Below are 24324 nucleotides of genomic sequence, written 5' to 3'. Positions count from 1 at the left end.
AAACTCATATTTTAATCCCATTTTTTTCATGAAGTTTTTGAAGTCTCCCTGTAATTATCAAGGAGTAACTGGTATGAGATGGGAGGCAAATACAAGATTTTTATGGGACTGCTAAGTGGTAAGTGAATTATTTCTCAATAAGAAAGAAAATGGAAATATATAATGAGTTCATATACGAATTTCATATGAATTTTAAAGATAAAAATGAAAGACTTCAGAGGCCAGACAGTAGTTAATTGTAAAACACGATGCTCTGTGAGGTGGCCCACATGGAAAGGTTACCAGTTTGCATCTGGAAACCTCCCAGGGAATGCTAGGGACGTGTGTGCCGGTAATCTGGGTTGGCTGGGTCTGGTCGTGGACTGCAGTGTGAAGACACTGTTGGGAGTGTTGTAACTCTGTCTTTCTCTCTCTCTCACTCACAGAACAGACAAATAAACTTTCTGAAAAGTCCTCATACTTTAAATAAGCGTCATGGTCACTTCAGGCTGATCCTCCAGATCACACAGCAATATGTGTCTACTTTTCCAAAATATCACTCAAATTAACTAACTGAATTAATTAATGAATATCAATACAATAACTGCTATTATAAAACTGGATTACTTATATTGTAATTTGGAATACAGGCAAGAGGGATTTAATAACACTGAATACTCTAGCTTTATTCCTATGCTAAAGTTAAACTTTTTTATTTTTTGAGAGGTTTTTGCTATAGGGCGCGTGTGCTTGCTAAAAAGACAGAGTGAGACAGAAGGCAAGAAATCACTCCACAGGGGAGATGGCCATGCTGCAATCCCTACTCCTCCATTCTCCTCTTGGGATCTTGGCCACGCACACACATGCGCGTAGTGTGATTTTAAGCCACTGGGTCTGGGACTAGAACTGCAGCCGACTACATGCGAGTCCAGAGACATAGTCATTACACCAACTGCTGGTCCCAAACTTTTTTTTTAAAAGAGGGATTTTTGCTATAGGGCGCATATACTCGCTGGAGAGACAATGAGACAGAAAGCAAGAAATCACCCCCCAGGGAGGATGGCTATGCCACAGTCCCTCTCCTCCATTCTCCTCTTGGGATTTTGGGCTCACACACACACACACATGCCTGCCATCAGTCTTAAGCTGCCAGGTATGGGACTCAAACCATGGTCTATTGCATTGGATTCCAGCAACCTAACAATTACACCCTCTGTTGGTCCCCTAAAGTTAAACTTTTTAATCATGTGTGGCTTATGTTCTATTTGATTAGAGAAAAACTTTATTAAAAAAAATAAGTTTTTAAGAAATTTCTATGAAAGCTCCTTTTTTTTGGGAGAGGTTTTGTATGTAAACTAGGAAATTGTATGTTTTCTTACATATTAGGCTGCTGACAATTTCCTACAGGTTTCCTCTTTTGTTTTGAATAATAAAGACTGCTGTAATTACATTTGTAGTTTTTGGTTTTGTTTTTATTTTTTGGAGAGATTTTCGCTATAGGGTGTGTACACTCGACAGAAGACAGAGAGAGACATAGAGACAGAAAGCGAGAAATCACCCCCCAGGGGGGATGGTCACACCGCAATCCCTTCTCCTCCATTCTCTTCTCGGGATCTTGGGCATGCACGCACACGCGCCTGGCGTGAGTTTTAAGCCACTGGGTCCAGGACGCGAACCGCAGTTGACTATGTGAGAGTCCAGCGACATAGCCATTACACTAACTGCTGGTTCCCTACATTTGTAGTTTGAATACGCTGCATCTCATTTATCAGTTTACCTCTTCAGGTTAGGTCACTACCTAATTGCATTTCTTTTTTATCTTCCTTAATAACCTGTCCTGATTTCATTTTTCTGACCACTTCCATCATATACTTTCAATTTGCACCATCCTGGGTTTAACTAAGATAGAAGACAGAATATATGAATGCAGTATAATTCTATCAAATGCAAAATAACTGCTGTGATTATAGCACACATACAAAATGACTAGTGGGTCCTGACAAGTAGAGAAATCTCCCGGCCATAACATATAACAGGGTCTAAGCACAGTGTTCATTCTGATATTTTAATAATTACACTGAGTATTTGTATGCTTCTTCAAACTTTCCAAAGATTTCCCGTGTTCTCACTGATGAGCACAAGGTATGTGTTAAATAGTTAAAGGTTGCCTTCTCTTTAGGGATTGGTAAACGGTCAGGCATTACTGTCAGGTATTTCATATCCTGGACACAATGTAGTCCTGGTCTCCAAAGGAGCTCACAGTAACTGCAGAAGGGAATGAGGACACTCACTACTGACCACATAATTTGGTCAAAGGATAAACATTAATAAGCATGTTTAGGACCAGCCTATGGCATGACGGTTAAGGTGACTGGAACCCTCATGGCAAACCATGCGTTTCAAGTCCTGGACCTGGTGGCTTGAGAAACATGCCACGTGCGGGTGCATATGTGTCCAAAATCCCAACAAGAGGGATAAATGGAGAAGGGATAGTGGCATGGCCAGTACCATAGGGGTGCTTTCTCACTCTCCAGGACTCCACTCTTTGCAGTGAGCGTACACACCCTCTGGCAGATTAAAATAATAATAATAAAAATAAGCATGGTTAGATAAAAACAGTTTTTATCTTATTGTTAGTTACCTAAAACTCATTGATCTTAAATAAATACATACTGAGACATTTCTGTACCCAAACTGAAAAAACACATAAATCATGGAAGTGATGTGTACACTTTTTCCAGAACAATAGTTGAGAGCAGTTGTGGCCAGAATCATGATACAGAAATGATACCAGAATTATGCAATCCACAAATATTAGACAAACAAAAACCAATTTTATAGAATAACTCAGTAAGTCCTTACCCAAGCAGTGATTTCTACAATAACAGGATATATCCCTCACTGATAATTTTATGAAATATATTACTACATGAATAACAGGATGCACACATGCCACTATGTCTGTAAACTTGTGCTGAAACCAGAGAACTATGGTGTTTATTACGTCTCATTAACCAGAACAATCTCTAGTACCAAACCATCAGCCGAATAGAAACATACTAATGTCATTGACAATATAAAATGGTTATGTTCAGCAAATCTTGGGTCTTAATGACGATCTTTGTTTAACGAAATTGTGTCAACAGGCTGGCAATATTGCCATTCGTTCTTAATAAAACCAACAAGAGGATCAAGTGACCAGAAACTAAAATAGCATTGGGAGACAGAGTCATAAAACATGTATGATGAAAAGGGGAACAAGCATCAGTTTCAATAGGTAGTTCTGAATAACCTTTTGAAGTCGTCAACTAAAGGATTTATGTGTTCCCCTAAAAACAAGATTGTTAAAACCAAGTCTCAACCTGTGTTTCTATAATTGCAGACAATATTCTTTTAAATGGACTAAGGAAAAAGTACTTAAGTTAGATCCTTTCTTTGAGGAGACAAAATGATACAAATACTCAACACAGAAGGTTGCAGGGAGATGAAGAGAAGCTATTCACTTCAGTATGATTCCAAATGTACTCTACCATATGAAGACAGCAATGGTAACTGTTAAAGGCTCTCCTACCTGTGTTTTTTGATGCCATTGGAGAGAGCATCTCCACCGCCACAATCTTTTCCTTCGGACATTCTGTGTCTTCTACTGCTCGAATGCTCTCCTTCCTCTTCAAAGGAGCGTGCTGTCACTACTTCCAATCTACTCAGAGACTGTTCGGACTCGGAATCTGTGGAGGAACAGGTTCATGGTTAATGAACACAGCTTTGGTGTGAGGCTTCAGTAACAATGGATACTTCCCTTAATGCATCAGGCTTTGAAACTTAAGCAGCCTACTTTGTCCTTCAATAATCCATCCTTAACTACCTCCTCAGGGATTTCAAAGAAGCTGCACCCAGGAAGTCTGAAGTGTGTTTATGAAACAGATGTACACTTATATAAACTTATACTCCAACAGATTTTATATATTAAAATTTCAGAGAGTACCTGATTCTTCATATTCTGTAGTTCTCCCCACTCCAAATTTCTATTTTTAATTTTCTCTTTCTCAAATAAAGCATCTTAAGTATAGCCTTCCAAAAAACAATTCACTTTTAAAAACTCATATATAGTGAAAAAGCTATAGTAGCAATATTTTTGAGAAGTTTAAATCACAATATTATAGATACTAGAATGAAGGTAATTTTAAAACATTTTTAAAAATACTTTTTCAGAGGCCCAAACGTGATGGTAGGTAGGCAGTAGGATACCAGTGCATTATACTAGAATCACGTGGCAAGCCCAGGTTCAGATGGCAGGTTGACCTAAACACAATGGATGAGCCCCTGTATGCCTGTGATCCTGGCTGGCTGAGAGGCTGTGGGGAGGATCAGGACATATGAGACCCTATTAGGGCTACCTGTCTCAATGTTTCATAAAAGAAATAAGCTAAAACAAAACAAAACAAAAACCTTTCCAGTATGATATTATTTAAATTCTCAAAAGCTAAGTCCTAAAGTATCCATATATTAATTATCAAAATAGAATGTCTTTTTTTTAGAGACAGAGAGATTTTTACTATGGGGTTCATGTGTTTGCTAGAGACAGAGAATGAGAAATCACCCCCTGGGAGGATGAACACACCACAATCCCTTCTCCTCTGTTCTCCTCTCTAACACATCACAATCCCTTCTCTTCTGTTCTCTCGGGATTTGGGGCACGCGCACACACACACACACGTGCCTGGTGTGAGTTTTAAGCTGCCAGGTCTGGGACTTGAACCATAGTCAACCATGTGGAAGTCCAGTAATGTAACCATTACGCCATCTGTTGGTCCCACAGTTTCTATTCTTAGAGTAGAAACGTCATGTTACCAATTGGCTAAGTATTCAGAGTAGGGCCATCCACCTGTCTGGGGTTAAGAAGACTATCATTTTTGTACAATGCATTGTAGTTCTCAAGCACTGTCTCATTTTCTTTTCCTTTTAGCATCTCAAGGATGCTCTCATGAAAATGAGAGCACATTTTTGGGGTTATTACAACTGTGCTAATGGCCACATAGCTTGTGAGTGTGAGCAGGATTTGAACCCAGGTTTTCAGACTCCTTGCTTAATGTTTTATGTATTTCAGCTCAAAACATCTCTCAATCCAATACTTGAGCATTTACTAGACTCCTGGCTTAATGCTTTATATATTTCAGCTCAAAATACCACAGAATCTGGTGCCTGAGCATTTATTAAAATGGTAATTAAAAATAATCTGTAACTTCTTATCTTAAACCAATGACTACCTACTCACGTGTTTTCAGTTCTAGGAAAGGCTCTGAAACCATTCATTCATTCATTCATTCATTTATTTTTGCCAGAAGGTGTATGTATGCATGAGAAAGAGAGACACACACACACACACACAAACACACAGGGGTGAGAGGAAGCACCACTGTAATAGGGCATAGTCATACCACAATCCCTTCACCTTCATTTCTCTAAACTATTGGGATTCTGAGCTCATATACCCAGCATGTTTTTCAAGCCTCCAAGGGTGGGATTTGAACCATGGTTGGCCATGTGGGAGCTGGCTCTCTTAACCGCCAGGCTAAGGACCATCCTAACCCTGACACACATTTAAACAAGCCTTAAATATATCTAGCAACAACCTGCTAAGTATGCATTACAGCTAAACCGCTAAGGAATAAAGTGCTGTAGTGTTTTCCTTCCCCCATTGCATCATGTAATTCAGAAAAAAATCCTTGAAACTTATTGTTATGTTGGAGTGATTCAGAAGAACAGCAGTTGGAGAAGCACAACTACAAGTTGGGCAACACCCCTTGAACTCTGAACTCTGGACCCTCTAACTAATGTAAGTCACTGTGGAAAGACTTCTTATGTTAGGAAAGTTATTGTTATTTTCAGTACATATAACTTTAATGGCATTTCTGAAAATATAGCTTTGTTCTGTCATATACCTTATAACAACAACAAATTTTAACAATAAATTTAAAGAGACTTTTTTTGTTTGATTGGTTTTTTGAACATGCATATGATCACCTAGGAGAAACAGAGAGATAAAGAGAGAGAGAGAGGTGAGAACACCACCTACTCCCCGTAGGAGATGGCCATGCCACAATCAGTTCTCCATTTCTGGGCATGCACATATACACACCTCCATTTGGGCATGCACATATACACACCTGGCATGTTTTTCAGAACAGAGAGATAAAGAGAGAGAGAGAGGGGAGAACACCACCTACTCCCCGTAGGAGATGGCCATGCCACAATCAGTTCTCCATTTCTCCTTTTAGGAATTTGGGCATGCACATATACACACCTGGCATGTTTTTCAGGCTGCTGGATCTGGGGCTCAAACTGCAATCACTCATGTGGAATCTAGCTTAACCACCACACCACTAGCTGGCCTGAGACACTGAATTTTATTTTCAACTTTGGCAGAGTATCAGTCAGTATTTTGGAGTAGGCAGAGGGGTATCAGGAAAGGCTACAAAGAAGAGGTGGTTGGGACCAGCAGATGGCATAATATAATTGATTATATTGTATTATGTAGTATGTAATCCAGCAATTACACTGCTGGATTCCCACATGGCTGACTGCGGTTCAAGTACTGGACCTGGTGGCTTGAAACTCACACTGGGTGTGTGTACATGTGTGCCCCAAATCCTGAGAGGAAAATGGAGGAGAAGGAACTGTGGTGTGGCCACCACCACCCCCACCCCCGATGGTGATTTCTCACTTTCTGTCTCTCTATCTCTCTGGCAAGTACATGTAGCCTAGAGTAAAAAGCTCTCTAAAGGAAAAAAAAAAAAAGAGAGAGAGAGAGAAAAAGAGATGATGTTGACATTTATCTAAAAGATGTGAAAATGGTGCTCAGATGGAGGTGAGCAGTATTCTCAGGGACTATCATGAGCAAACCCTGAATCAATGAAGATAGCAGCAGGCCTGGGCTGGTGATTGGGGGTGGCTTTTCACTTCTACATTTTACAATTTGTTTCACAGGAAAAACATTTATGAATCTAAAGAGTCAAAACAATTTTGTCTGTACTGGTTAGTATTATTTAGGATGCATTATTGGTGTACAATTTAGATGTCATAAAAATCAAAAAGTAATGAAGCACAAATAAAAAGCATGTAGGAAACTACTATGCACAGGATACTGTGTTAGCAATTTAAGACACAGAAATCATAATGTGGGACTTAGCCACCTAAAAACTTTTTTTAAAAAGGCAGATATACAGTAAATACCAAACATGAGCCAGAAAGCACTTCTATGAAGCAAAGAAAGCCTCTTGCTAAAAGGAGATTTCAATTTAGTGAACGCACAAGCTGAAGACCTACTACACTTACCTATATCAGTCACTAAAGGAACACTGGCCATAGGCCCACTGTGCTTACACTAGGAATACACTCTCAGATGGCTATGTAGAGCCTTGTCCTCCACGGCCAGTAGCACTTCACTCACTCCCTCTGCTCCTCTCCTCATCCCTCTCTGCTATTCCCAGTCTCCCTGGTCCTCCATCTCCCCTGTCCTTATTCCTTTCTACTGTGTTTTCAAATTCTTTCTCTTTCTAATATAATCTGGCCATCCTTCTCCTAAGGGCTCTAACAAAGGTCAAGAATTATCTCCACAATGCAAAGTTCAATGACCATCTTTCATTTGCATTTTGAATCATCTACCACACCTACCACTGCTTAATTTATTCTTCCCTTCCTTGTATTGGGCATGGAGGATACAAAGAACAATAAGCTCTTGTCTCTGTCCATGACCTAACAGAGGTAGATTGTTTTATGAATAAATGAATTTAGTACATTTTTATGGGCTCAGTAACAGAAGTCTGAATAAGGGCAGAGGGCTACAAAGGAGGCATCAGTCAGTTTTACAGACAGGAGGATAGTGTCGGGAAAGGATTTTGGCTGAGGATAGAGCTGAGTAAGTTAACAAGAAGGAAGAGTAGGAGAAGACAGAGTTTTAAACGAAGGGAAGTACATGACCCAATGCAGGGAGGAATGAAGTATTTGATAGGATGTAGAAAACGACACAGAATGAAGTGGCTGCAAAGGGCAAGTGGGTGGTAGTGGTGGTGGTGAAGGAGGAGGAAATGAGGCCTTGAGCCAGTCATGGAGCTGACTGCAGAGGATAAATAAAAATCAAAGGCAGGAAGCAGAAAAAGGAAATATATGAAGCTAGGAATGAGGCCATATCCCCATACATGCCATGAGTTCTATATACCCACCAGAGGTAAATCATAAACTCTGAGCTTTCCAGTTTCAAAGGCAAAGAAGAAAACATGATCAACTGTATAATGTATGGTGCCTGTGAGATGAAAACTAATTAGAGTTGCTTAAATCAAAAGCTGAGTGGGAACCAGCAGTTAGCGTAATGGCTATGTCGCTGGACTCCCACGTAGTCGACTGCGGTTCGTGTCCCGGACCCGGTGGCTTAAAACTCACGCCGGGCGCGTGTGCGTGCGTGCCCAAGATCCCGAGAGGAGAATGGAGGAGAAGGGATTGCGGCGTGACCATCCCCCCTGGGGGGTGATTTCTCGCTTTCTGTCTCTATGTCTCTCTCTGTCTGTCTGGCAAGCGCACGCACCCTACAGTGAAAATCTCTCCAAAAAAATAAAATAAAATAAAAAAAGCTGAGTTACTTCTAATACTATGAAGAGATCTGTCTACTTGATTCAGTGTAAAACAGTTAGGACTTCCTCTGTTGGCAATAGGAAACCATTCATAACAGAGTATCCCTTCCTAGTGTTAGTTACACTAATCTGCCTATGGCTTCAGATGGAGACCCACCCGTCTAAATACTTAAATTCAAATATGTTTAGCTAAATACCAAAGAGACTGTGGCCACTGTGGAGGTTTACTGATTAGGGTCAAAGTCTGACCATACAGATCATTTCCAAGTCTTCCTGAACAGTAAACCAGTGATTGATCTCAGTGCTCCTGAGGTGAAATTCAATCTTGAAATGGTAGGATCTTCAATTCAGTTCTTATATATCATTATCTAGTAGGCTAGCCTTATCTACTACCCAATGTTACTGGGCAATATAGTAATGCTGCCTGAGTGAAAAGTCTTATGCACTGGTCAGAGTAGTTTCCTGCCTCCCATTTCTGCTTTTTGAACAAACATGAGGTGGAAGGAAAGACGCTGGGTTGGTGCTCAATGGGTATGGCGTTTCAGTGTGGGATGACCAAAAAGTTCTAGAGATGGATGGTGGTAATGGTTTCACAGCAATGTGAATGTACTTAACCCCACTGAATTGCATACTTGAACATGGTTAAGATGGTAAATTCTATGTTATGTATATTTTACCACAATAAAAAATAACATACAGACATAATGAAAAACAGTAAGAAACCCAAACTACTGTCAATCTAAAAGCCAGAGATCTATCATACTAGATGCAGAACTATATTCTGGTCTTGTTAGTTCTCATCTCAAGTGTCAATAACAAAAGATAAACACAGAAGTAAAATTATTTCTCTACAGACATATTTTTAAAGGCAGCATAAACAATTTATTTTAATGATACACAGACCTAGGTTTCAATGTTCTGTTTACTTCTCATTACACTTCCTATAATTTCTATAGTAAGCAAAGCCACTCAAATTTTCAGGACATTCTATTGACCTCTGAAAAATAGGGGTAGGTAAGAGGTTTATGAAATAGCTTTATATCATTTACTAAACTTTCAATGGGCAACTAGGAAAACCTGTATAGCCCTAGGTAATAATGGCAAATGAAATATTTGGTATATACATATTGTTTATTCCCATTTAGTTCCAAAAAGGATTCAGATAACTATTATACTTTGTAGAAAAAATATCACAATAATGCATTGAAAAACAGACTGTGGTTTATAAGATAAATCCTCTAGCACACAGAGAAACATTTAACGTAGGAAGAGCTCTGCCTCCTTAATTCTGTTAAAAACAGTGATAATAAAATGACTAATGAAAAACCAAAGCTTGTTTTAATGTGACAAATCTTCAATGGTCCAGATAAAGTTCTGCCCATAGAACTTAGAGTTATTTCAAACATAGCTCATATTGACTATAGTCTCCTTTTTCATCAAAATAACACGGAAGTCAATGGCTGTGATTGGGTTACTGTGACTTTAACTTTACTCTAGAATTAAGAAGATCTCTCCTGCTTTTCCGAGTGAGGGAACTATGCAGGTGCTGATTTGTTAATTTTCCTTCTATTTAAAGGCTCAAAGAAGTAGTCAGAAAGTTCACAATATAAACATGCCAACAGTCTTATTAATTGTCATGATAAGCACTTTTTTTTTTTTAACATGACCTTTGAAAACCAGCCTGAGAACAAACAGTACAAAGGAGCAAGACGTGGAAGAACTGTAGCCAAAGTCCAAATCACCCTTCCTCCTGCTATTAAGATAACAGGAAATGGCCGGGAAACACATACTCTCAAGTTTAATACCTTTATTGTTTACGGTTTCCCACACACTAGGCATGTTCTAAAAATATCCAAAGTAACCCTACATACAGCTTAAAATATCGATGCCCAGTTTTTATTTAACCTTAAGGAATAACTGCCTAAACTCCGACATCACATAGTAAACAAGAGGAACACAAGAAATAAACAAAACCTATCACATTTAAAATAAATTACAGACCAAAAATCAGGATGAGTCTCATGGGGCCTGCCAAGAGACTGCTACAATAATTTACTAGGAAGTGACAAAGGCTTGAACCAGAATCTTGGCAATAAGGGTCAGAAACATTGTAGATACATCCTTGCTGAATGATGTCCAAGGTCAAAATCAGCCAAATAGTATAATGTTGCTTGTGACAGTATTGGCTTATCCCCAAGCAATTAAATCTACTACTGTTTTCTACAACTTGCACAATCTGCCCATGTAATTGAAGATGAAGAATTACATAAACCACAATATGTGCGCAACCGAAATCGTATGTCTCTACTTGGACTATCAAATCCAGACCTTCCTAGTTGGTCTTGGTGACATACTTTCCCAATATTTTCAGGAAGGTCATGTATGCATTCAATCTACAAAGAAAATAAACCTAGAACTAAAGACCAGTTACAGAATCATCTTATTATTATTCTTTTTTTTTGGGGGGGGGGAGTTTTTGCTATAGGGTACATCATGTGCTCACCAGGAAGACAGAGAGAGACAAAGAGACCAGAACGTGAGAAATCATGTCCCAGGAGGAATGGCTATGCTGTAATCCCTTCTCCTCCATTCTCCTCTAGGGATCTTGGGCAAGCATTGCATGCACACCCGGCATGAGTTTAAGCCACCGAGTCGGGGACTCGAACTGCGGTCGGCTACATGGGAGTCCAGCGACATAGCCATTACGCCAACTGCTGGTCCTTTACAGAATCATCTTTAGCTAGAAAACAAAGTATTTTCATTGACTTCAACTTAATAAATCAAAATCAACATTTACCAAGTATCTAACATACACAAGGCAAAGGGCGAGTTGCTGAAATAATTTAGGAAGAGTATTGAGATATGGCTGGTGCCCTTCATGTATTCCAAGTTCAATATAGTGGAGGACAAACAGAAAAGCATATGTTTACTCAAAGTGCTTAAAGTGTTCCTACAGGGGAAGAAGCCACTCCTCCAAGTAGAGGTGACACGTGAGCGCAGGTGGGAGATTAGTAAGATTTTTTTAGAGGTTTTTTCCTTAGGGCATGTCTCTCGCTGGAGAGAGACAGTGAGAGGGAAAGTGAGAAATCACTCCCAGGGGGATAGCATGCCACAATCCCTTCTCCTCCATTCTCTTCCTAGGATCTTGGGCATGTAGGTACATGCCCCAGTGGATGAGTAAGATTTTAAGGCAGGGAGAGCAAGCATTGGATATCAGGAGAAGAGCCAAGAGTCCCAAATCCTCAAAGAGCCAGGTATGTGGTCAAGATCATCTGCTATAGCCAGGTAGGAGGGTGGCCAAAAGGAAAGTCATGGTGAAGAAATAAGTCATACTAATCACATGTTGGTATATACTCATTTGTGGGTTTATTTCCATCTGGTTGCGAAAGGATTCAGATGACTTATTAATTTTATATAAACAGTATCAGAATAATACTTTGAAAACTAGACTTTATTTTACAAGGTAAATGCTCTAACATACAGAGAAACATTTAAGGTAGACAGAATCTCTGCCTGCTTAATTCTGTCAAGACAATAGTGTTGAATAAAAACATCTATGCTAATGATCAGGGATGCAAAGTTCCTGGTAGAATCCACTGTCTAGGGGAGCGGTGGGGATGACCAAAATCAATCAATCATATGAACAAGCACAAAATCTCAACTTTGGAAAGTGCTATGGCATGATGGTACACACAGAACCTGTGAGGGGGATCCAACCAAGCTGAAAAAGTCAGTCAGGCTCCCTGGAGAGGGCTCTGCCTCTTAAGCAGAGCTTAGAAAGAGATGTGCAACTTTGGGTGGGATTTAATTATTTGTCCACCACATATTTATTGAGGACCTTTCTTTGTCTAGCATTATCCTAGTGGCAACAACAAATATATCAATAAAGTAAGATCCCTCCTTTATTGAGGCACTTACGTTTTAGTTGTGGGAGAGCAAGAACCCACACATACTATTGTGAAATGCTATTTTTAAAAAAGGTAAGAAAAATGGATAGAAAATGACAGGGTAAAGTTCTCTCTGAGCATAAAAATGAAAGTGGGGGGGCGTGCATTACAGAAATCTGGGGTAAGTGAGCTGCAGGCAGAGAAAATAAAGATAAGCTGAGGCCTGAGGGAAAACATGCTTGCCAAGTCCAAGAACCAGCACCAAAGCCAGTGTGACAGAGTGTGAGTGGGGGCAGGGGCAGACTGGAGGAAGGTGGCAGAGGGCCAGGTCACCTGGGACACTGGCTTTGATTCTGGCTGAAAAGCAAAGCCACTGGAGAGTTCTGTGCAGAGAATCAATGTGCACTGGCTCATGTTTTGAAAAGATCACTGAATGCAGTGTTAAAAATACTGCGGGAAATGCGGTGCAGGCAGAGGTCAGTTAGAAAGCTGCTGTAACCATCCAGGTGAGGGATGACAGGGGATAGAGGCCTGGGTGATACAGTGAATTAGGAGCTATGGTTAAACTCAGCTATATATTTTTAAAATTCATTTTCTTTCTTTCTTTCATGAGAGAGAGAAAGATGGGGCAATGATCCCTGACAGATCTTGCCATCTGTGCCACCACCCTCCTCAGCGTCCTAGCCAGCCAGGATCACAGGTGTGCCAGGGTGTTCTGGCATGTTCAGGTCTACCTGCACAGTGGCACCTTACTGCCTGTGCCATCATGGCCAGACTGATCCTGCTACATTTTGAAGGTAGATATGACAGGATTTGTTGATGTTGTTGATTGACTGAATGTGGAATGTCAGTGAACAAAAATAACAGAGTCCATGATGGATAATTTGAAGGTTCTCAACCTTGGCCTAAGCAACCAGAAAGACAGATCTTCCATTTATCAAGATGCAGAAGACTGCAGTAAGGCCAGGCTTGGGAGCAGAAATCTAGAGTTCTCCTCTAGACATTTTAAGACATTTAGGTGATCGTATTAGACATTTAAGTGAACATGTCAAGTAGATGGTAGATAGAAATCTGAAATTCAGAGAAGAGAATAAGGTTAGAGATACAAAGCTGATCACAACACAGACATTTAAGGACATGGGGATAGGGGAGGTCATGTAAGGATATGGGGATAGAGGAGGTCACTTAAGGCAATGTTGCTCAAGCTTTTGTGTGTCTCAAAGGTATTTAAGATAAAATATTTAAGATAATATATCATATTTTCTGATACTCAGTTTGCTGTCCATCTCATCAACCAATTCACCTGTCCTAGAAAACAGGGGAAATACAGAAGTTAATCCAAAAGATCTCTACCTTGGAGGAGTATACAGGGCTGCTGGGGAAGAAAGAAATGCATAAAAAGTTATAGGCAAGAAGAACAAGCAGTATTATCAAATAAAAGGGATGACAGAGAAGAGCCATGAATATACAAAATACCAGACAGGTTCAGATTATTGAAGAGACACATAAAAGGCATCTGGATAAAAAGAAAAATTATGAAGCTATTTCAAATGGACACTGTAGAGGAGAGGACACCAGGCCTGGGGGTACAAAGACTAGGTAGCCATGATGCACCTCTCAGTTCTTACCAACAGCACAAACGACCCTGGTCAATCCTGTACCTTTTGTATATAAAATGTCAGTGCAGATGCTATTGCTTTTCCTCAGCTACTACTTGTTGTATTTACCGGGTAAAACTTTGACACTGGTCATAACCATTCCCATGTTACTGTCCTCCAAGGAAGCCAAAGTTGTTATACTTATCACCTTCCATTTTGAAAGTTTCCCGTTAAAAAGACATGATTTAAAAGACCCTACCTGCCTTTAAAACCGCTGAGAAGTGCTAAAACTGGCTTCAGTTTCATGACATAACTATTGGCTTTGCCTGTCTACACTATTGGATTTTATGCATTATTCATGCACATCTCAACCAAAATAGCATTAAGAGGAAAATCTAGCAAGAAAGCTTTTCTTGAGCAACTGATCTCAACATATTTCTAAAAGGGAAAATGAACACAGTTAGAAAAACAATATTCAAGAGCAGGAATTTTCTGTAAAAATGCTACGTTGCACTATGGCTAAAGAATAACCATCATGAAATTATTTAACTGGTAACCAATGTTGCCAAAGTAATTCCTTAGAAGATTATTTAGAGAGTCATTAAGTCACACACCTTTTCTTTTTCTCTCTCTCTGTGAGCAGGTCTTATAGCTCTGACTTGATCACAAGTTTCTTGATCACAAGTTCCAAATTTTGTCTTACAAGAATTTATTTATCTATTTACTGAGGAGAAGGGCTGTATAGAGAGAGCACCCTTAACACGGTCTCATGCCACAGCCCCTGCCCTCAAGGCTTTCCTAGATAACCAAACCACAGGCACACACATGCGTACCCAGTGTGCACAAGTGGGGCTGGGGACCAAATCCAGATGGTCCACATGGTGTCCACCTTTGTAGAGCACTGTGCTACTGCTGCATCACCATGGCTGGACCACAGATTTTAGCTTTCAATACCATCTCATCCCTGCTTCATCCTTGTCACCCACTCCTCCTCCCCTCCACAGAATCCAAAGTGGTGAATATTGATGCAAGACTCAGTAATCATTACTGATTATCGTGGATTCTTTATTGAATAACAATAAATTTTTAGGAAAACAGAAGTGTCACTGACATTTACTCAGCAACTTGCATTCAACAAGCATTTGGAGAGTAACTATGATCCTTTGCTACGCGCTTCAGGAGTATGAACAGATACGGTTCCTGTCATCCGCAAAAGACAAGCACAACACATGAAGACTATAGAAGAGGTGTAAATTGAGGGAAAAGGACTAATGGTGCCTGGAGGAGTCAGAAAAGATTAGCCAGGAGCAGAGATATTTGAGAGATTTGGTAGACAAGAGACAAGGGTAGCATAAAGTAAAAGTGAAACTGAATTGGTAGAAATGTGTGGAAAGAACCACTTTCTTCTTCCGTAAAGTATTTCTGTAACTGTATTTGCTGGGAGAATGAAGTTTTTCTACAGACTAGCTAGCTATTTAGTTCCTCATTAAATCTTTCTGCTTTGATATGCATGAATGTTTAGCCCTTTCCCCATTTCATTCTTTAAAAACACAAACATACCTACATAGAGATGGGAAGATGAGAAGCTTCATTTTAGTTATCGCCTTTTAAATAGCTTTACACAATGGAATTCAACCAAATTGTTAGAAAGAAATCTGTTCGTTTTACAAAATTTTATGAAATCTTAAGTCACTGAATGTATTGGAAAAATAATTTTCTCAAGCATTCCCATGGGGTTGAAAAAATTATTCTACTACACCGCTGGCTCTGTGTCAAGGTTCGTCTCACCCACTGTGTTAGTACATTTCCATTGATCCAGCTCATCTGAAAAAGCTTAAAGGGATATGATAAAAGGACATAGGAAATCGCATGAACTTTGGATCTAAACAAATACAACGATCATTTTAAAAGAAGTAACACAAGCTAGCAATGTTTTCAAAAGAAGGCTAAATATCTAGTAAAAACAATTTCAAAATATTTTGTGAGAAATATGTATGTGTGTGTATGTATGTGTATTTATATATGTGTGTGCATATGTATGTATGTATGTGTGTATGTGTGTATACACATGTACGTATGTATATACACACATACATACATACATATACATATATAAAAATATATATAAATATACATATATATGTACACACACACCCACATATATATATAATTTCTTCCCATGTGCAAGAGAGAGAGAGAGACAGGAAACCCCAAAGAGGTCTGGATGCTGCAATCTACCCCCAACCTCAGCTAGCCTGGGACCATGAGCATGTGTGCCAGACACGAATCTGGAATCCTCCCATGTGGGTCAGCCTCAGAGTGCATCCTGTTTTACTGCTGGGCTCCATCCAGCCTCATGAGAAGTTTCTTTGAAAAATACGCATTATTACAATTTCTCATTATTAGAAAGGCTTCATCTCTTCTTGCATTTCAGGAATTAAAATAAAGCTTCAAGTGCAATAAGGTTTGTATACTCCTCCATGCTGTCACTTAATTGTGTATCCACTTGCCTAATATCACAGCTGCACTTGGCTGGAGGAGGCCAGAGTGGCCAGGGTATAGAGAGTTGGGGGAAGAAGGGGACAAGAAGAGACAGGCAGGATTGGGATCATGTCGAGCCCACAGGTCCGGTTGGTGTTTGAATTTATTCTAGATGGAGTGAGAAGCCACTGAAGGGTTTTAGGTGGGGACTGTGATGATGCGATTGTGTACAAAGCATCACAGTGACTGGTGTATACAGAATAACCTCAGGGGGGCATAGCTGGAGGTGGAGATCAGTTGAGGGGCAGAGGAGAAAGGGTGTAGCGCAGGCGAGGTGGACTGCTATCTGTCTACCCCCTAGTGTGTCAAGCACTGCTTTAAGTGCACCACAAATATGTATTAATTTATTCATCATCATAATCCTCTGACCTATTTGCAGATGGAGAAACGAGGCACAGAAAAGTTAAGCAACTTTCTTAAGGGTGTAGAAACTGGTAGAATTATGACTTATCAGTGGCCTCAGTCCTAGTGCCTACAGTTTTAACCACTATATTAATAGGATATTGATGAATTCCAGGCCTAATTGGAAGGTAGAAAGGACTGGCCTTGGTCTGTGTTTCACAGATGTGGCACATGAATATCATGACTCATTCCCTAGTTTCTGGATTTAGGAGCCATTTAAATGAGGCATGAAAACCCGTCTCTGGGAAGAAGATCAAGAATTCTTTTTTTTAATATATCAAGCCAACAACTTGACTATAAAAGTCCCAAGCTAGAGGTCAGGGCTAATGTCAAAAATTTGGGAATTAGGACAGTCAGAACAATGGCTTGTCAATGATGCCAACGTCCTAATCTCTGGAACCTTTGAATAAGTGACCTTACATGATAAAAAGGACTTTGTAGATTGATTCAGCTAAAAGTCTTGAAATGGGGAGATTATCCTAGATTATCTGGACAGGCCCAGTGTAATCACAAGGATCCTTATAAAACGGGGGAAAAGGCAGATGGTGTGCAGGAGAGTGTAATACATGGCAATGCTGGACTCACATGGGAAGGTCCCAGGTTTGCCTACATGTACACTCCTGGTATATGACCAAGTGCCCCTGACATTGGCTAGCTGAGGCTGGAGATAAAACGAGATATCAAAATCCTGTTAAGGATGCCTCTCTCTCTTGTTCATGGAAGAGTAAATAAACTTGAAAAAAAAATTTTAGAAAGCGAAGAAGGAGGAGCCAGAAAGAGACTGAATGATGTTATACTACTGGCTTTGAAAACAGATGATGGGGCCTTGATCCAAGGAATATAGGTGGGTCTCCATAAGCAAGAAAAGACAAGGAAACATATTCTCCCCAAGAGCCTTTAGAAGGAACACAGCCCTGGGACCAGCAGATGGCATAATGGTTACATCACTGGACTCCCACGTAGTCAACCATGGTTTGAGTCCTGGACCCAGTGGCTTAAAACACATATGCATGCATGCCCAAAATCCCTAGAAGAAAGTGGATTGAGGCATGGCCATCCCCCTGGGGGGTGATTTTTCTTTTTGCTTCTGTCTCTCCGGTGAGTGCATGCACCCTATACCAAAAAACTCAAAAAAAAAAAAAAAAGGAAAGAAAAAAGGAATATTGCCCTGCTGACACTTTGCTGTTAGGACTTTTGTCTTTAAGAAGTATAAAAAAATAAATAAATCTGTATGTGTTAAGTCACTAAATTTGTGGTAATTTGTTACAGCAGCAAAAGCAAACTAGTACAGATAGTGATAGTGAAAGTGTACATCAAAGGAGCAGTAACTCAACACAATCTTCTTGAGAAGGCACAAGGAAATGGGTACCAGAATGAATGTGGAAGGGATGGCCAATTAAGGCGGGACATTTCTTCTTTTGTAGCAGAAGTGGAGGAGGAAGTTGGAATGGAGACTGATATGTAGAAACCACAGTAGGAAGATTAAGTCATTCCCAAATGATGACTTTTACAATCTCAGCAAGTTATTTGGCGAGGTCAACACAAGTCAGGAGTTTAACCGAGGGCATATGATTCTTAATTTTATGCAGTTTCTATACTGTACTAAGTGATTTCCAAGATCTGCAGTAGAAATAGGAGCAGTGTCCACAGAAGGGCTATTATGTCCAGACAAATATTTTAAAAAGTCAGGTGGAAAGATATATAGTAATTAGATGTAAATTTAAAAAAATCAAAATAAATTTAAAAACTTGAATGTGCCATTCAAGGCAAAAAGGAGCAAATGGTTGGCTAAAATGTTCCTTTATTTCCTATAGCCACGGTAGAATGTGCTGCTTAGACTAAGCACTTGGATTCGGCATCTGGATCCTTCTCAATGCAGTAATCTCTAAGGGAGCAGATATCAACCACTAAACTATCTGAATTGGTACGTGAGATGAAGTTAATTTGCCATTCCTGACCTAGAGACTATACTTCTTTATATCTCCTCCTCCCAGAGGAGATGATTTTTTAATATTACTAAGAAGCAGATGGGGACTAGTAACTATTAAGTTTCTGTCAAGAAGAGAATTATTAAGAAAATTTTATTAGGAACTTACATGCAGCCTTTAAAAAGAATGAGCTAGAGCTATACACAATGATGGAGAATATTTCTAAGACAGGTTGTTACATGACAAACCAGGTGCAGAACAATTATATAGCTACTTCCATTAACGACTTTAAAAATGAAAATCCATATGCACACAAGCTCATATGCACGTGAATGTTCAAGAAATGTCTAGAACAGAGTATATCATAAAAACCATAGCCTAGGGACCAACAGTTAGTGTAAATGGTTATGTCACTGGACTCCCATGTAGTCGATCGTGGTTCGAGTCCCAGACCCAGAGGCTTAAACTCACGCCGGGCGTGTGTTCATGCATGCCCAAGATCCCGGGAGGAGAATGAAGGAGAAGGGATTGTGGCATGGCCATCCCCCCTGGGGGGGGGGGTGATTTCTCTCTTTCTGTCTCTCTCTGTCTTTCTGGCGAGTGCATGTGCCCTATAGCAAAAACCTCTTAAAAAAAATAGCATAAAAATCTTTGAGGAAAGGTCTGTAATTAAGTACAATAAGGGGTGAATGGAAAATCTCACTAGGCTCTATATGTATTTTTATATTGAGTGGTTTATGACATGGGCTTTTAAATAAAACTTTTTAGTTTTTTTTTTTTTTAGAGGTTTTTTGCTATAAGGCACGTGTGCTCACCAGACAGACAGAGACAGAGAGATAGAAAGCGAGAAATCACCCCCCAGGGGGGATGGCCACGCCGCAATCCCTTCTCCTCCATTCTCCTCTCAGGATCTTGAGCATGCACGCACAAGCGTGAGATGTGAGTTTTAAGCCACCGGGTCCGGGAGGCAAACCATGGTTGAGTACATGGAAGCCCAGCGATATAGCCATTACGCTAACTGCTGGTCCCTAGTTTTTGGTTTTTATTTTGTTTTAATAGACTACAGAAAAAAATGCCTGGGCTCTTTCACATTCAGACCCATATGGATTCAATCCTATAAACCCTAGAGTAAGTTTTTCTTTTTAGACGTTTCTTATGAAAGGAATATAATGGATGTGGCATTACTCCATGCACAATAAATGTCAATAGCTTCAAATGTCACACACCCCCAGTCGTGGGAAATACTTCTTGTACTTTGTTATTCACTCCACTGCTTTCAAACCCTCCCTATACTTTCGCTTCCCATCTAGTCATTCTTTTCACAAATCTCAGTTAATTGACATCATCATTAATTACTCCCAAACCTGGTCATTAAAATTACTTTTCCCCCTTTTTTAGTGCTATGACATCTCAACTATAATGTTCCTATTTGATTCAGTTTGCCTTGTATGAGTAACGTTTCCATAAGTCTGCATCCCACAACACCGTTTTCCTTGTTCTGTATTAGCATATCATTTACATTAACTTCCTTAACCAAATCTTCTTTAACTCTCATTACTACTCTCTCTCACCCTGCTCTCTCTTTCACTTCCCATCATGAATCTGATCCTTCACTTCACATACTGATGTTTCCTGCCTCCATGGTCAAGGTTTACGACACTCAGTAACTGTATATGTTCACCTATTATATAAGCATTTAATTTCCTCCCATAAAATATTTAACTTTTTTCAGTCTTACTGATTTCTCTAACCATTTCCCTTCATCTTCCCTTCTCTATCCCACCCATGCCTGTCTTAGAAATTCTAGAACCTCCTCTCCCAAGCCATCCTCAACTCTCTACACACATCTTCCACTTTTTAGTACTGAGTTCCTGCAGGCCCTGTTCTAAGCACTATTTTAACATACAGACTCATTTAATCCTCCTGCAACCTGCTGACACAGATACTATCAATATGATTATTCCAGAAACCGAGAAGCTAAAAGGGCATGGAGATCTTCCGGGGCTCAGGATTCCATACCCTTTGCAGATGCACTTGCTCCGTACTTCAGCAGGTGTCTCTGGGGGAACAGGCAGCATTTCCTTTTCTCTGCTCCAGCTACACCTAGGTCTCACCCCCACTGTGGCAATTGCCATATGGTACTATGACCAAGTGTTACTGACTTGTCTTCTTCACATTATATGACCTTTTTTTTTCTTGCTAGAGGACACGTGCACACATGCATGTGTGTGTAATGCATGTACAAGAGAGACAGAAACAAAAAGAGCTAGAGAAAACACTCCTCAGTGGGGCCTGGTCATGCTGCAATCCTATTTCTTACGATTTTCTGTTCCATCAGGAGATGTGTACATGCAAACCCAGGGTGGTTGTCAAGCCTCCAAGGCTAGGACTTGAACCCTGGTTGGCTGTGTGGGAATCAGCTTCCTTTGCACAGTAGGAAAATTTCTGTGCTATGGGCCCTGCCTCTAAGACCTCCTGGAAGACGAAAACTGTCCATCTCTCTCTTCTTAAACCATGTAATGGCACCTGATACTAGGAAGGATTAAATACATGGTTTCTTTTTTTCTTTCTTTCTTTTTTGGAGAGGTTTTTGCTATAGGGCACGTGCACTCGCCAGAGAGACAGACAGAGACAGAGAGATAGAAAGCAAGAAATCCCCCCCCAGGGGGGAATGGCCATGCTGCAATCCCTTCTCCTCCATTCTCCTCTCGGGATCTTGGGCTCACACACACAGGCGCACAGCATGAGTTTAAGCCACTGGGTCCAGGACTCGAACCACAGTTGACTACATGGGAGTTCAGCGACACAGCCATTACTCTAACTGCTGGTCCCAATACATGGTTTATAAAAAAAGGAATAAACCAAATGTGTGCACTTTTAACAGCACTCTAACCCTAGCAATGGCAGGCACCTCCAATATAGGCAGACTTGGGGATGAATTTCATTGCAAATTTTTAAGACTCCTGCCTTAATATTGATAATAAAACACACACAAACATAGGGGGCTTGAGGAGCTGGACTGATATGTCTCTGTTTACTCAGCAACAACAAAAGAACTTCAGGTGCCATTTTCACCAAAGAAGACATTTAAGTGGTGGACTCTGTATCACCAACATGATAGATGCACGGACTCTAGAGTTACCTGACAGCGCATCATAGAACTCATCCTCACTAAGGATGCTGAGAGGTGGAGATCCTTTAACCAGAGACTGCTCTAATTCATGATGTTCAGTGGCTAGAGTCTCCAGCGCTTCTGACAAAATTTTGTTTTTTTCTTGCTCCTGTTCCAATTTAAAATTCCTCACCTAGAAGAAAACAGATACACAAAAAAGATTTCAGCATGACAGGAGACACAGACTTACTCAGAGGATGTGAAAATTATTTGCTTTTGATTCAGTTCAACTGCAGCATCAAAAATGAAAACAGTCCTGTTATATACACATGGATGAATGAGCAAAATTACTAAGCTAATTTTGTTCTTCCCCTGGGGCCTTTTCTCACAACAGCTTAGCTAATGAAAATAGATTAAGACCTAGCAAACAAATTCATTTCAAATGATCAGGATCCTAGTGCAAGAAAAACATTCATCAATACAGAGATCACATAGTTTGTTTTTTTTTTTTTAAATAGAGAATGTTTTCCTCTCAACATTAAACGTAAAATTAAGAAAATAGTTTTGGCAAGTTTTGGAACAAAATAAAGAATTAAAACCATTCTCAATATTAAAATGTGTACCACATTAAAGTGTAAGATTTTTAACTCCCACCCCCAGTTTATTTCCAAAACAGGTGGTATAGCAATGAAGGGAAACCAGTTGCCCAGTAGTGACTACAAATATTTTATTTTTTAATTCTATATTTTGGTTTCAATTCCACATTTTCAATTCCACATTTCAATTCCACTTTAATTTTGTACAAAAGAAAGAAAGAGAGAGAGAGAAAATAAAAGAGAAGGAAAAGAAAAGAAAAGGAAAGAAAGAACGGTTGAAGCCTGATTTAATTTTTCACCTTTCTAAGATACATCTTATTCTTCCTTTTAGGTTCAGGAACATCCAAACCTTTGTGGTTGATTAAAACCCTCTAAATTTCAAGTAACCTAATCCTCATAAAATAACATGTACCAAAGTTAGTATGGTCAGTTTCACCTAGTTTTCTATCACAACTCTGAAAATCACCATTCTTTAACTTTACTTGATTTCTAGAGCCAAGGTATCATTATATACAAGGGCCAGTCAAGTTGGGATCCACTGTTAGCAATTACACATTCCCAGAAGTCTCTTCTTCTTTCATTTCTTCTATAAAATACAAGGTTTCTACTATCATCTGATAATTCAGTCTTCAAATCAGTGGTCTTTACACTGTTCTTTTTTCACTCTAGCAGCAGAACCACCTTCTCAAATATAATCCCAACGTATAACTCAGAAAGCAGAAACACACTGGTGATGTGGGTATGGATCAAAAGCCAGGCCTCTTTGCCCTTCCCACTCCAACCCCTTCCTGGGGCCAAAGTTGTTTCAACAGTTGGAAAAGCACTGGTTGGGGGGGGGTGGGGGTTCCAAAATCTCTTCCAGGTCAAACTTTCCATCTCTGGGTCTGGGGAAATGTGGAACTCCCCCTCAAGACTGCTAGTACCCACTACTCACTCCCTTAATCTAACCTCTCACTTCCTGACCTTCTTCTCCCCAGAGTCCAAGGGATGGAGATGCTTCTCTGTCCTGACTCCTCTGTGGCCTGAGTTTCTGACAGCTGCACATTAAGTACAGTCCAAGAGTCCTGGACATAGTATATCCAAGTATGCAGTTTTACTGAAAAGCTAAGTCCATAACAGAAACAGGGTTATACTGTTATTATCTTGGGAACAGTTCCTGTCCTTAGGCACCTTAGTGTTTATCATTACAGCAATGAGATTATTATTAGAGCCGTGAAATGAAATAAAAATAGCAATAAATGGTTAGCCATAATAAACAGAAAAAATGCAAAACTGAAAAATGTATACAACTTTTAAGAGACTGAAAAATTCTTGCAAATATTCCAACAACCTAAACTGTATCTCTTAAAGAAAAAAACTACTTGTTTTTTACATCAACTTAACAAAATAACAAACAGTTGTTCATCCTCCATTTGATGGATAATACATTTCACTTATTAAAATGGGCCTTTCTTTGAAGGAAAAGATCTGGTAGCACTTTTTGTATTTGTAGATTTCAAAAACAACAGTATGGGGCCAGCAGGTGGTGTAGTGGATAAGGGCTCTAGATTCCCACATGGCCAACCATGGTTCAAGTCCTGGACCTGGTGGCTTGCTTTCTCACTTTCCCTTTCTCCCTCTCTCATCAAATTAAAATAAATAAATAAATAAATAA

The 24324-nt window shown here is 39.8% G+C and overlaps 1 protein-coding gene across 4 annotated transcripts in view; it reads right to left on the bottom strand.

Moving 5' to 3' along the window:
• OSBPL1A (oxysterol binding protein like 1A) overlaps nt 1-24324 on the bottom strand; it is a 274120-nt gene that overhangs the window by 80416 nt on the left and 169380 nt on the right. For 3 of the 4 annotated variants that reach the window (XM_006163672.3, XM_006163673.3, XM_027766358.1), the window contains 2 exons: nt 22105-22267; nt 3551-3707 (listed from right to left, as the gene is read on the bottom strand). In XM_006163672.3, the coding sequence (XP_006163734.1) occupies nt 3551-3707; nt 22105-22267 (320 nt within the window). The remainder of the gene's footprint in view (nt 1-3550; nt 3708-22104; nt 22268-24324) is intronic. The other variant, XM_006163674.3, reaches the window with a different exon arrangement.

Source organism: Tupaia chinensis, unplaced genomic scaffold (genome assembly GCF_000334495.1).
Source record: "Tupaia chinensis unplaced genomic scaffold, TupChi_1.0 Scaffold142717_1, whole genome shotgun sequence".
Classification (NCBI taxonomy): domain Eukaryota; kingdom Metazoa; phylum Chordata; class Mammalia; order Scandentia; family Tupaiidae; genus Tupaia; species Tupaia belangeri.
This window is presented reverse-complemented; position numbering and strand designations above follow the sequence as displayed.